Source organism: Pipra filicauda, unplaced genomic scaffold (genome assembly GCF_003945595.2).
Source record: "Pipra filicauda isolate LSUMZ 115617 unplaced genomic scaffold, ASM394559v2 scaffold305_size881528_pilon, whole genome shotgun sequence".
Taxonomy (NCBI): domain Eukaryota; kingdom Metazoa; phylum Chordata; class Aves; order Passeriformes; family Pipridae; genus Pipra; species Pipra filicauda.
The window spans coordinates 540,413-554,144 of NW_024104427.1; the positions used below are offsets into that span (position 1 = coordinate 540,413).

General features: G+C 38.3%; 1 protein-coding gene across 1 annotated transcript in view; it reads right to left on the reverse strand.

The window, feature by feature from the left end:
* LETM1 (leucine zipper and EF-hand containing transmembrane protein 1) overlaps window positions 1-13,732 on the reverse strand; it is a 31,460-nt gene that overhangs the window by 5,798 nt on the left and 11,930 nt on the right. Inside the window, exons 4-12 of the mRNA XM_027715542.2 lie at window positions 12,917-13,060; window positions 11,831-11,968; window positions 8,852-9,055; window positions 8,274-8,393; window positions 7,062-7,193; window positions 6,200-6,379; window positions 5,431-5,580; window positions 2,344-2,478; window positions 1,597-1,784 (exon numbers count right to left, since the gene is read on the reverse strand). Of these exons, the coding sequence (XP_027571343.1) occupies window positions 1,597-1,784; window positions 2,344-2,478; window positions 5,431-5,580; window positions 6,200-6,379; window positions 7,062-7,193; window positions 8,274-8,393; window positions 8,852-9,055; window positions 11,831-11,968; window positions 12,917-13,060 (1,391 nt within the window). The remainder of the gene's footprint in view (window positions 1-1,596; window positions 1,785-2,343; window positions 2,479-5,430; window positions 5,581-6,199; window positions 6,380-7,061; window positions 7,194-8,273; window positions 8,394-8,851; window positions 9,056-11,830; window positions 11,969-12,916; window positions 13,061-13,732) is intronic.

The following is a 13,732-nucleotide window of genomic DNA, read 5'->3' on the forward strand; positions in this document are numbered from 1 at the left end:
AAGATGCAGTGCCATGCATTTGTCATCCTTTTAGATTTAGAGGTTGGCCTACAGAAAATTAACGAAAGGCACAGGAAAACAAAAGCTGAGAAATAATCACTTGAGCAATTTCTCATATCAAGGACTTGGCAGAAGAAAGGACTAGCAGGTTTCAGATGTTTGCACTGTCTGCTCACTGATCTCATGAAGTTGTCTGTGCTACCTAAAGCCTCTGCTTGCCTATACAATTTGCTAGTTTGAAGAACCATCTTCCAGTACAGATCCAGCTGAAATTCAGGAGACAGTGAACCCAATAAATACTAAACAGAAGAGCTTTTTATCAGTGTAGTCTCAGCTCCTCTGGGCACAGACTGACTTTTATTCAAGAAGCATTTCTCCACCTGCCACCAAATATCCTGGACTGGTGTCATTTCTATGACTCTCGATGGCTTCATAATGACTGCACCAACTTGAGGGTTGAAAGCCAAGCCTTTGATAACTAAGGAATATTCAAACCAATAATTTTCAATCATCCACAATCACCTACAAAATTATCCAGAAAACCATCCATTACAAAGTATAATTACATTCAGTACAAGCAGATTCTGCATTGTATTGTTAATTTACAAATTCAGATGGTTTTGATCAACAACTTCTCTGCAGCACCACTCACATGGCTGCCTTAATGCTACTACACAAAATCTGAAACAAATGACCGTTTGCCCTGGGGACTGGAAAAAACAAAGTTCAGAAGCAACAAAAGCAGAATCCTTGTTTCTGTTCAGTTATGCTCTTTGGGAGCTGGGATCCTCTCTCAATGAATCACACAAAATGGTGCAAGCATAAACTAGATTAATACAGCATTCATGATCACAAACCATGAGAATTTGTGTCACAGTTTCCAGGTGTTTCAGTGTCTTTAATATGCAGCATATGACTGTTTGACACAGGATGGCCTGAAAGACTCTCCAATAATATTAAGACTTGGATAAGTGTTGCTAAATGAATTTTGTAATGAAACTACCAGGAAAGACCTTCCTTTGAAAAACTGAAGTGCCACAAAAAATTGAGATGAAGTAAATTGTCTTTGAAAGGGACTGTGTAAAATGATCTCCTCACTTCCACCAGACCCGTTCCCCCATTTCTCTCCAGAGACACCACAGAGTTCCTTGAAATCTTTTTCCTCATTAACATCTTTGCTAGTAACAAACAACAAACGTGAACACACTCACCACACCGCTGTGCATCTTTTTAGTCAGTGACACAGGGCAAACCTACTGCGTGAGGAGCTTGACTAAAGGCATGATTTCATCTGTATCACCACTAGTGCCAGAGACGTGAACAAGATGGTTAAGATAAGCTTTGACTTTCAGAACACCCTCAGGACTAGCATCTGGGGAATTAGAAAACATTTTTTCCTTCCTCAATTCAACCATATTTAACCTTATAAGAGAGAAAATCTATAGCACAATTTTGTTAATTTTGTTTTTTAAAATCAATTACCTCAACATTCTAAACAGCAAGCTATTTACCAATTCTTTTCTAGCCACACATCAGACAAAAGCAAGAGTGAAGATGAACAGCCAGAGACATATCCAGTGCTTCCAAGTCACTTACCCAGCAGGAACATCACCACCAGCCACCTTTGCATCCACTGTCTCTTGACTTGTCTCTAATTCAACAATAATTTTGTCTATCTGACCAATCATTCGGTTCACTTTCTTTGTCAACCTCTTGCTTGCCTTTGACTCTTCCACTGCCTCTTCCTGGCCAGTTTTAGAGAGCTCTTTTATCTCTTGCAAATCCTAAAAGAAATAGTCAAGAGAGAGAGAAAAGCTTTTGCTGGTGTGAATTCACAACAACAGATTTCAACTAGCATTTCAAGACAGGAGCCATTTGTAAATGAAATGCAAATGAAGAGATAAATTGAGCCAGACTGGCATTAAAACAATAAATTCTAACACTGCTGCCTATTTCATGCACCCCTTAAATGTTATTTTCCACGTCTTTCATAAGACTGGATAAGATTAATTTTACTTGACTTGAAGTTTCTGTCATACTGACATCTACCCTTGATAAGAAAGAACTGCAGCATGCAGCAGTCAGTCAGCTCATGTTAGCCTAGTCACCCTGGGAATAAGAGCAAGAACAGGATTCTCATCTGCTGGGAACTACTCCAGTGACAACAACTAGGCTTTGAACATGTTATACAAATGAGGTTCTGCATTGTCCCATACAAAGTTCATTCACTCAGCTACCAACTTCAGGCTAACAGACAACCAACCAAGTTAATCTGAATTTGTGGGTCATTTCTGCTAAAACTAAATATGCACAAAAAAAGAACTTCCATGCCCCATTCTTCACCTCACTGTACTCCTGGATATCACCCTTCAATTCCTCAAGCTCCTCCTTCTCCTTAGTTAGTGATTTTTTCTGTTCCTGCAGCTTGGTGCAAGCATCACTCAGCACGTCAATCTCCTCCTTAGTGATTTCCTCACCCTGTAACAGAAAACATACACAAATTAGTGAAAGGCACATTCGTGATTTTCCTCAAAGATTTTGGGTCTTTTACCAGAAAAGAGAGACTCAAGATTCTTTTCCCATGTTTGAAGTCAATACTATCATAACCATTTTGAGGCTAATGCAAAGATTTTAAACAGTAAGGCAATTAGTTTGCTATGGTTCATATTTTTTTGAAGTGTAACATTAGTAAGTTCAGCTAATGTGACTGATTATGTGCATTTTGGCTATTAGAAATTCTGTAGCTAATCACCTCATTTAAGAATGTTTTACTTCATTCTTTGCTGGGTTAAGCAATTTAAACAACTGAGAAACAATTCATTATGTATAGGAAAGATAAATTACACCAAAAAAAATTGTAAAGTTTGGGAAGTTGAGCTGTAGAAAAGTTATCTTCGACAAGTTTTGTGAGAATGAGAATGAACATCCATAGTTTGTGAAGTATACCTGTCTCTTGAAAAGCTGAGAATAAAAAACTAACCTTCAAACTGGAAAAGCAAGACTTCAAGATGATTAATTACAAATGCTAAAATCCCATAATACTACCTATAGTTAGTGTATTAATCTTACCCAGACAGCAGCTTTTATTTTGAATCGCTAAACTTTTAACAGACACATAAGTACAGTACAGAAAGACATGTGCAAACAAGGATGTGTGGAACACAGAGCAGAAGAATGATGTGCTTCCAAGAACCAACTGTGGAACAGGCATCCAGTCCCTTCATCAACTCAGAAGGAGTTTCAGTGTAATGCTGATATCTGGACACCAACCTCACTTCTGATTTTAATACAGTATCTATAGTTCACATTAGCAAAAAAGGTTTAAAAAAAAAATAAGAAGCAACTCAATTTGAAAACAAATTCCTCTGCCTCAAATAAAATTAGTCATCTTCAAGAAGTCAGCAGTCTTGCATTTCTCCTCTCCTCCACTGTGCTTAAAATCTTTGGAAGCATCTTTAGGGGATGGGCCACACTGCAACCTCAGTTAAGAACTGCCATGTTTACTTTTTGTTTTCTCGTATCAGTTTGGGCTGTTGAGGAAGTCCTACTCATGGCCTGGTGCCAACACATTCTCACAGCTTTGGTGCTACAACAGGCAGTGATACAAACGCTATGACAGATGTGGCAACAAATATCCTTGCTCTTTCCAAATGAGATCATCCCAGCCTTGCCTGCCTCCCTCCCACAGCATTCCTCATGGCTGCACTTCATGCACCCAGCTATGCAGTCAGTGAGGCAGCCAACTCACCACTCAACAACACCCGTTTCCATGCACATTAGTTCCATTTGGTTTATTACCATTGAAACCTCCTTGGCAGCATTCTGAAGGAAACAATGTTATGGTAACAGCAGGTAGATAATGATGCTGTCGAGAAAAATCGAAAATATTTTTCTACTTAAAACATCCATTTTAACTTAATGTTGTTATTCTGCAAAGTAACATCGGGACTGAGAAAAATCCTGACGTCAAACCCCATGGACAAAAACAAGCTACAAATAAAACACAAGGTGCAACTGGAATATGAAAAGGAAGTCTACAAGAGTTGGAAGCAGATACAGGTGACCCAGGAGGAATGCAGAGACACTGTCCCACCATGCATGGATGCGTTCAGGAAAGCCAAAGCCTAATGGAGTTAAATTTGGTGAAGGATGTGAAAGGCAACAAGAAGGGCTTCTGCAAGTATACCAGCAGCAAAAGGAAGTCAAGAGAAAATGTTTCTCTCACATATTCTCACTCCTCTCTTCTCTAGCCGCAATTATATCTGTGCAGTAACTTTTTTCCTTCTTAAATATGTTATTACAGAGGTGTTACCACATCTCTGGTTGGCTTGGCCTTGGCCAGCAGCAGGTCCATCTTGGAGCCAGCTGGCATTGGTTCTGTCTGACATGGGGGAAGCTTCTTGCAACTTCTCAGAGAAGCCACTCTTAAAGCCCCCCTCCCTTGCCACCAAAATCTGGCCATGCAAACCCAATACAGGTTGTCAATGCCTTCCTCATTCTTTACTGGTAAGGGCCTCCAGGAATGCCAGGTCTTAGATATCAATGTCTGGAGAAAGGAAGACCTACCATCAACGGAGGAGGATCTGGTTAGGGAACGTTTAAACAAACTGAACACATGCAAGTCCATGTGACTTAATGGGATACAAGCACAACTGCTGAGAGAGCTGTTAGATGTTACTGAAAGGCCACTGTCCATCATCTTTGAAAAGACATGGTCATCAGGAAAGACTCCTGAGGACTGGAAGAAAGCAGATGTCACTCCTATCTTCAGTAAGGGAAAGAAGGACACCAGGCAGGTACCAAATGAAAAAGAGCACTCACTGTCTGTAGCAAAGCATGCTCTGATCACAACAAAGCATTCTAAGTCTAGAAATTAACCTATTACTTTAATGGTGGTAAATCATGTTCCACGTTATACTGAAGAAATAGAGAAAGAGTACACTGAAATGTTTTTAGTGTACATACATTGCCCATTAGCAGTTTAGAAGTGGAAGTCAATACAAATCTAGTACAGTCTAGTCCAAACCTAATTCCTTACTTAATGCTCCTTACTTAATGCACCCTTCAAAAGAAGGGAAGAATCATCTTGACCTACTCTTGCCCTCTCACTCCTCACATGTTAACTATACACAGCTTAAACATGCACAGACCAATTACATCTACAGCCAGTGCAAATGCCCCACAAAATAGGTATATTAATTTCAACAATGCAAACAGATGAAGGAGATACTCGGAGATGTTTTGTGCTGACTTCAGTTTCTGCACTGGTGGCTTAAGAATTTTCAATCTACTAAATAGTTGTTTTTTACTGACAGAATGCGGTGAGAGGGTTAAAAGTGAAGGACAGACAAGCAACTTATCATGGTTCTTAGGTGGATGCTTTGAACCTTTACATTCAAAAGTGAGAAATCACATAGTTATCCACATTACCTTGATGCCTTCCAACACGGGTGCTGTATCTATCAGTGTCTCCGAGTGCACTGCCAAATCTGCCCTTGCCAGTTCTTTTTCAGTATCCACAGCCACCTGGACTTTTTTAGCTTGCAGAGCTTCAAGATCTACTGCTGGTTCCACCTCTTTCTAAATTTGAAACAGTCATTAAGTTTCAATTAAAAAAAACCCCAAACCATTCTCTGTATTAGCATCAGTAAAGAATGACTTCTCAAAATAGAAACAGTTGCCAAAGTAGGCACACACATTTTTATGAGATGTTAAAAAACTGCAACATAGTGAGTGGGTTTCACATTAACATACCTGCTTGCACCCAATGAACTACATTCTGTGAGCTCGAGGCTTAATTCACCAGTAAAGGAGGCCAGCAGCTTTCATAGTCATACATTATACAATAACATTATGGGATTAATGACACACTGAGCCAAAGATAAGAACATTTAAAGTATAGGATGCAGAAAATAAAACAAAAACCAAACAAAACACAACCTCTGCTAGAGAAAAAGAAGTCTTCTCTTACTACTCTAATTAAGAAGAAAGAGAAATCAAAGACATGTAAGACGAAGCCAACACTTCACAGTAAACCCTTCTGTGTTGCAGTCACTTTTAATGTTCTCCCACGTCTTCCCTATGTGGATTTAAAGTCCAGTTTCTTGCAGGGAACACCCAGAGCAGAGGTAATAACTCATAACATGTTAGTTTTTACATTACTGACATTTACTTTTCAATAGTTGTGAGCAGAACTTACCGCAGCTGCAACTTCAAGCGTTTCTTTGGCTTTCTCTGCAGCTTCAGACAATCTTTCCATCTCTTTTTCTTCATTTTCTTTTCTGATGGCTTCCTCTTCCTGAAGCGTTGCTTCCAGACGGACTTTGTTATCTATTTTTTCACCTTCAACTTCTGCCACTTTCACTTGGGCCTCTTTGGCCTAAAAATAACATAAGTCTAATAAAAGTGTGTGTATATATATATGTGTGTGTGTGTGTGTATATATATGTATATATATATATATATATATATATATATATGTCTGCATGATTTAAGAAGTTTAGATATTCTTACTGAGGTAGGTAGTACAGGTATGCTAATGAATCAGGTTGAAATCCCCAAATGTTACCCAATTTTTGCATTTCTCAGGAAAAGATGACTCTCTTTCTTGAGAAAGTTTTCTAAACAAAGTTTCTGTTTCTGGTGGAATCATGAACTTTTCACCCTGAAATCATACATGTTCTTCATTCTATTTCTCTCAAGACTACCAATAATTTGATAATTTCTCTCTCTACATAACAAAATCATATATTTTCATAGATTAATGTCTTTATCTGGCCCAGAGCATTCATGGTATTTATGTAAGTAAAATGTGTATTCCAAACCTTTTTATGTTATTACTGTCTGCTGTCATGCAATCTACTGTTGCCTTCTATTTGCTTTATTCTCATACCCCTCCACACATAACACAATTTCTTCTGCATTTGAAGGTCACTCAAACCTATCCATGGTTTAGTTTTTCATGGAAAAGAAAGGAACCAAGAAGAACATCTACTTCTCTGAATGGATTTTCAGTGATGACACTGAAAGCTGGTGCACATACTGTGCACATCAATACTTACAACACTATCTGGTAGTGTCTGAAGTGTTGTTTTGAGCTGATCAGCTGGAGAAAGGGTATCTGGAAGATACATGGCTCTGGATAAAATAAGCAACGAAGTAGGGATTTCCTGGTTCAAGTGCAGATCTAACCACTATAAATGCAAAACAGAAAACAAATCTTCAACTTTGGGATTTTTTCTTTTTTACAGACAAAGTCAAGCACACACAAAAAAAGTATATGAAATTTTTTAACCACTACTTATCAGTCAATATCCTACAACAGGAACTACAGCCTATAACCAGAATTACAGCAATTGCACTGAAATATGGGAAGAAGTATTTTGTTTGAACAAGTATTTCAAGTAATATTCAATGAGTGTTTGAAAAAGTGGTTTGTTTCATATACATATGAGAATTACAGAATGTTTTGGGTTGGAAGGAACCTTAAAGATCATCCATCTAGTTCCAACCTCTTTGCCACGGGCAAAGGCACCTTCCATTAAACTGTTACTCAAAGCCCCATCCAACCCGGCTTTGTAACACCTCCGGGGTTGGGGAGTCCACAACATCTCTGAGTAACTTGTTCCAGTGCCTCACCACTCTCACAGAAAATAATTTCTTTCTAATACCTAATCTAAACCTGCCCTCCTTCAGCTTAAGGCGATTCCTTCTTGTCCTGTTACTGCATGGCCTTGTGAAAAGTCCCATCTCCAGCTTCCCTGTAAGCCCTTTTTAGGTTCTGGAAAGCGCTATAAGGTGTGCCCAGAGCTTCCTCTTCTCCAGGCTAAACAACCCCAACTCTCTTAGCTTGTCTTCATAGCAGAGGTGCTCCAGCCATGTGATAACTTAGTGGCTCTCCTCTGGACCTATTCCAACACATCTTCCTCTAAACCAGGCAACAGCAAAAGACAAAGAACTGATTTACTTAGCAAAAATTTCTTTACAGAGCAATACAAACAATTAACAAGACAAACTTCCAAAACTGAAAACATATACTGGCTATGTTTAAGTATCCATTTGCATCGTCAAAATATCATGGCCCAGTCAAAAGGCAGAAACCCACAGCTACTACATTCTTACAATTTATGCATTATAAAAGCCTGTTAAGAAGAAAGACTCTTTTAACCAAGCCTGTAATGAGAACAGAATTAAAATGACTTCTCAGAATCAGAAGAAAAATCAGAGCTAGCAACTGCAACTAGGCCTGTGTATTCAGTCTTGCAAAACTATACCTGTTTAAGCTGCTCCTTGAGACGCTGCTCTGTCACACCAAGAGCTCTCATCCCTCGGGCACGACAAGCTGCCTGCAGCTCTTTAACAGTCAGGGTATCAACTCCTTCTTCAGCAATCATCTGCACAATGCATAAAGTCAACTTCAGTACATAAGAGCTCAAAACACAGGCACCACCATCACTGCACAGTCCGTGTGTTACAATGGCCACTAGAGGCTGCTGCGGTAACACAAAACAGCCTCCACTGTTCAAAAACCTCCACAATGGCCATGTCAATCTCCAAGCCAATATTTCTATCAGCTCCCTTACAAATTACACTTTCATAGAAACGTTTTTCTTTGTAATAGAATTACTTTCATTGCGATTAATGGTAGATTAAAAAAAGGTGAGTTTTTTCGTTACAAATAAGGGCACCCGATTTTAAGCTCTTCAAGCCTTTTCGTTTTAAGTTAGCTCAAAAAATAAGACAATTACGACAAAAAAGACAAATACCTAGGAAAACAAACATATATATTTCCACAAAGTCACTACTCTTATGTGCCAAAATTATCATCCAGTGCCTATTCAGAATGACTCACCTTGTCATCTGCTTTTATGCTTCTCAACCTCATAGTCAGCTGGAAGCGGAGAAAGTTATTTGTCCCAATTGACTGAAGTTCCAGCAATTTACAAAGTGCCACCAGCTGTGGCCTGGTCAGATTGTCCAGTGTCAACTCATCTTCAAACAATTTAGAGAACCTTAAGATCTCCTCATTACTGGGTCTTTCACCAGTTTCCCTGATCTGTAGGAAAAAAAACAAACGCACGCAAAGCTTTTCAAAGCAGGTGTTAAGGTTGGGCATTATTTTGAATAAAACATTCTCCTCATTTGTCAAACACTTTGCATCCATTTTGGGATAGGAAATAGCACACAAAGAAGTAATGACACAAATTTTTAAAAAACAACTTATGTACTACAAAAGTCAAAAGAATTGATAGTGTCGCAGTTTCCAACAATGCTGCATAATACCTCAAAATCTAAGTATATATACATCTGAGTGAATACAAAGTTGCTAGAGAAGTCACCCTGACAAGTATTCTTTCTGGTATCACACTTACTAAACACAGAAGCACATTAAAAGCATCACCCTGTGAAGATATAGTGAGAAGTACATCCAATGGCAAAAATTTTGCAACACTGCTGTCCCTATGAAACATGGATTAGGACACTTACCTACCTACTTCTCTCCACAAGCACATTTGTTACAATATTGTTTGGCTTTCAGTTCCTAGCTGTTCTGCAACACCCCAGTGCAAATGTTCTTGTACTTGAAGTTATTCCAAAGTATAAACCACTATTTGGAACAGGGCTCTGCATCCTTCATACTGGAAGGTTCTATGTAACTACTTGTACAAATGCAAAGTTAAGCTTTTCAGTGATGTCTGGCCAAAGGGCACTTCACAGTCATTAAATCCAATTACAGGAAGCAGAAATAACAGTTCAAAGAAGTAGGAGAAAAATCATTCCCTAGTCTTATCAGGTCATAGTAAAGCATTATCACCTGCATAGGTGCTGATTTTTCTATTTAAAGGATACCATTGAAAGCTCATTAGTGACATCATGGCATCAAAAATCTACAGTCTGAAAACCTAACATTACCTACACAGACTGATGTATCATGCCTAACTTTTTTACAAGCAAACTGAAATATTTTAGTAAACAGCTACCGAGAGCACAGGAAAAGGTAAAAATTTGGAAGACAAGATGGCCTCAAGTCCATTAACCTCCAGGATACTTGTATAGCAGAGAAACCAACTCAGAGAAAGGAAGGTCAAAGGCCTTGTTCCACTTCACCGGTGTCTTCACTATGGGAGCCAAAAATGGCACTTTAAAAATATAGGAAGTATTTTCTTCCTTGTTTAAAGATGAAGAGCCAACCATGTGTTTCTTAAGAGTACAAACTGAAGCTTTCTAGTACATCACTAGCTAGAAAGCAACATGGGGAAATTCTGGAATTCTGCAGCAAGCCTATAATCAATGGTTCTTGCAGTATCAAATACTTCAACACAGAAGAAGCTGTAAAAGAACAGCAAAAAGGTGGGAAACATTTAAGCTTCATCTTGCTCTGACATTTATTATGTGGTACAGTGAAATGAGATCAATGAATTTTGTCTCCACGGCACAAATGAGAAATATAATGCTGCAAAAAGCACACCCACACACAAGAAATGCGGGGCTTGAAACTTCTTTTTTAGTCATCAGAGGAACTTGGGACTTCCTCCAGCAAACGTGGAGTGAAACATCATTTATTTCCACAGAAATTAACGGCCAAACACAAATTCTCAGTAGCAGCTCTTTCAGAAGAAAACAAAATGTTCCAAACATGAAGCACAGCAGTGGCACGTTCCCAGGGTCTGCAGGGCCAGTGCTTCAGCCACTGACTGCTATAACTAACGACTTACAATGTTCTGCAGATTAAAAATAACAGAAACAGGTAATTGCATAGAAGCTTCAAAGTACATGAACTTTGCAAGCAGCTGCTGACTGGCAAAATCTGCCACTGCGATGATGTGCGGTAACCCACGCGGCACTATCAACATCATCTCATTACCCCCCACTTCAGAACTTCATTCTTACCTCTGACAAGCAGGACAATCTTAAGCTGACAGGACTTGTAAAGTTCAGGTCTGAAATCCCCAGGCTTATGTGCCTTTTTCTGTGCAAATACATGCACTGCCCAAAGGAGGGGACCACAGCCTTACTTTCAACAAAGCACCAGTGATGTTGTTGGCTCCATCTCTTATTCAACAGCCCCACAATTAAGAGAAATTAAAAGTGTGAGTGGACTGAGATAAATCCTATCCTGAGAAGATTTAAGAAGGTATTTTTATCTCCAGGGAATTTTCTACCCTTACCTACAGTTTGGTGAAAGGAACCACTGTCAAACCTAAAAGCCATCAATACAGGAGGCAGATGTCTGACACTCAGTCTCTCCGTCAGCAACTGATTGTGAACAGAAAAATTTTGCACCAAACACAGCAACCACATTACAGCTAAACCCCAGACTATACGTTATAGTCAGTGACCAAAAGGATTTCAGCAGCATGGCAACTGTGCATTTAAAAACTGTTTCTACAAGCAGAATTAGATCTGACCAAAAAAATTTTACTGTCTTCCCCCACAAAGTTTTAATTAGTTAATTAGGAAAGAACTCCCTTCTCCCAGTTTTCTTACCTAGGCTTAAAAAAGGTCAAAAACTACACAAATAACCACTGAGCACACAATGTTTCATGTTAGAATTAACTAGTTAACAAAATAAGAGAACAATAAGCAAATGAGCAGAAATACGCTGCTTCTAGAATAAGAGAGTAAAAGCACCAGCTAGAACACCAAAGAACAGTAAAACTTTATCACACTGAAGTATTACTCACAAAAAAGAAATTTATCATAAAAAAACTTCTACATCCTGCTTCTTCAAGTCCAACAGGATAAAGGTATCTGACGATTACCATAGACCAAATACAACACCAAGCCATTTTTCTGTAGCAAGACTAAACACATTTTTAATTTTTTTTACCTTTTGAAAGAACGTTGAAAAATCTTTTGCCACATTTCCCTTGGCTGCTTTATTTTTTAATGCCATCTCCTCAATGGTGTCTTGAAGGAATTTAGCCAATTCAAGCTTTACTCTCAATTCTTTCTTCAACCTTTCCTCCTGTTAAGAAAATATTTGGTTTTAAAAGTTCCTTCCAGAAACATGTGCACAAAATATCACTTCTTCTGGCCTCAGATAAGTCATGTGAAGTACTTCTGAACTCCTGCTGTAACACATACATCCCAAGAGGGCATTCACTCTTAGCAAATATCTCCAAATTACTCTGAAAAATAGGTTCCAAGCTCCATGAGGCATGAGATGCAATGCCTCACCTGCTAAAACTAACATGCACTCTCTAAATTAGCAACAAAAAGATTGAAAAAAAAAATGGTTTGGGTAGTTCCCAACCCTTGTATCCAGCACAGAAATCCTACACTACATCTCATCCAAAGAGAATTTATCACAGAATTAGACGTGAGTGGTTACTTAAATCCAAATACACAATCATGATTGATTATATCTGTGACTGACTGGGAACTCCCCATGTACAAACCTCATGGAAGCTTTTTGTACTCTGAAAGTGAGAATTTGTGGGGCTTTTTGGTGGGATTTCTAATTCTGATAAAACTTAACTGAAAGAAATAAACTCTAAACAAAAAATGCGTAAGAAGCTGTTTTAAATACTAAGTATACATATGAAAAACCTTGTATCAAGAATAAAGACTATAAATGTTACAATGTCTATTTTAATACAAGTCAGGAAAATTAAGCCTCAGAGCTTTCATTTCTGAATTGAAAACGGAGATGGGGATAGCAGAAAAGACACGAGAGGCTTAGAGCCCTGATAGCTCAGCACCTGCACATATAAACAGGTAAACCAGGATGGTACTGGTTCATTATTATACGTTAAACAGCAAGATCTTCAACACAAGATAAGGAAGATAAAAGCATTACCCTAACACTGAAAAAAAAACCAAACCTACTCTTTAGACTTTTTCTAATTTCTTTACCAAGAAGATTTCTAATTTTTTCAAAATGTTACTGGATTATAAATTCAGACCTGCTTACCTTTTTAGACTTTGTCTCAAACGTAGAGGGTAGCATATTAGGGAACAACTTAAGAGCTACTGGAAGCAAAAATTCCATAAATGGGACAACAAGAAAAACCAAGAAAGGGACCAGGCGGAAAAGATCGGCACATATTCGAAGGAACTAGAAGGGAAAAAAAAAGATATGTATTGATAAGCTAAAATTTAAATATTTATTTTAAAAATACGTGATATGATCATCCAATTATCACTTAGGCTCACATATATATATTTGGTATTAAGAAAATTTAAAATAACACAGAAAAAGGATGTGACAAAGTCAGTTTTTAGTATGTTTTTCTTCAAGTTGCTATATACTACAGAGTTTCAGGACTTTTCAACACTATAGAAAGTATTTCAAAAGCCTCACTGTGTCTCAATAGGATTATTGAACAAGTATCTCATTTAAACCTCTTAAAAGCACCTGAAAACAGGAGGTGGTCATTTGTTGTCATTAAAGCTGCTTAACTCCTTTTATGCATCTTTATTTGTGCTCCACCACTTCTTACATGCATGAGCTACTATGGACTAAGTAACCAAGAACAAAATGAAAGATCCCTCCCCCTGTGCCTTATAACAATTGTAATGTACATTTAAATCCAGGGTAATGAGCCCAGCTTGGTAGCTTCTTTTTTTTTTTTTTTTTTAAATCACTGCTTTTCTAGAGCAGTAATCCTCTGAAGCAGGCCAAGGCATTGGTTACTGAATGTTCAGCTGCATGAAATACCGTCCTTGTGATTTCTGTACACTCACAAAGATGTATATTAGGCTCCACAGTCGATAATCAAATCTTTCA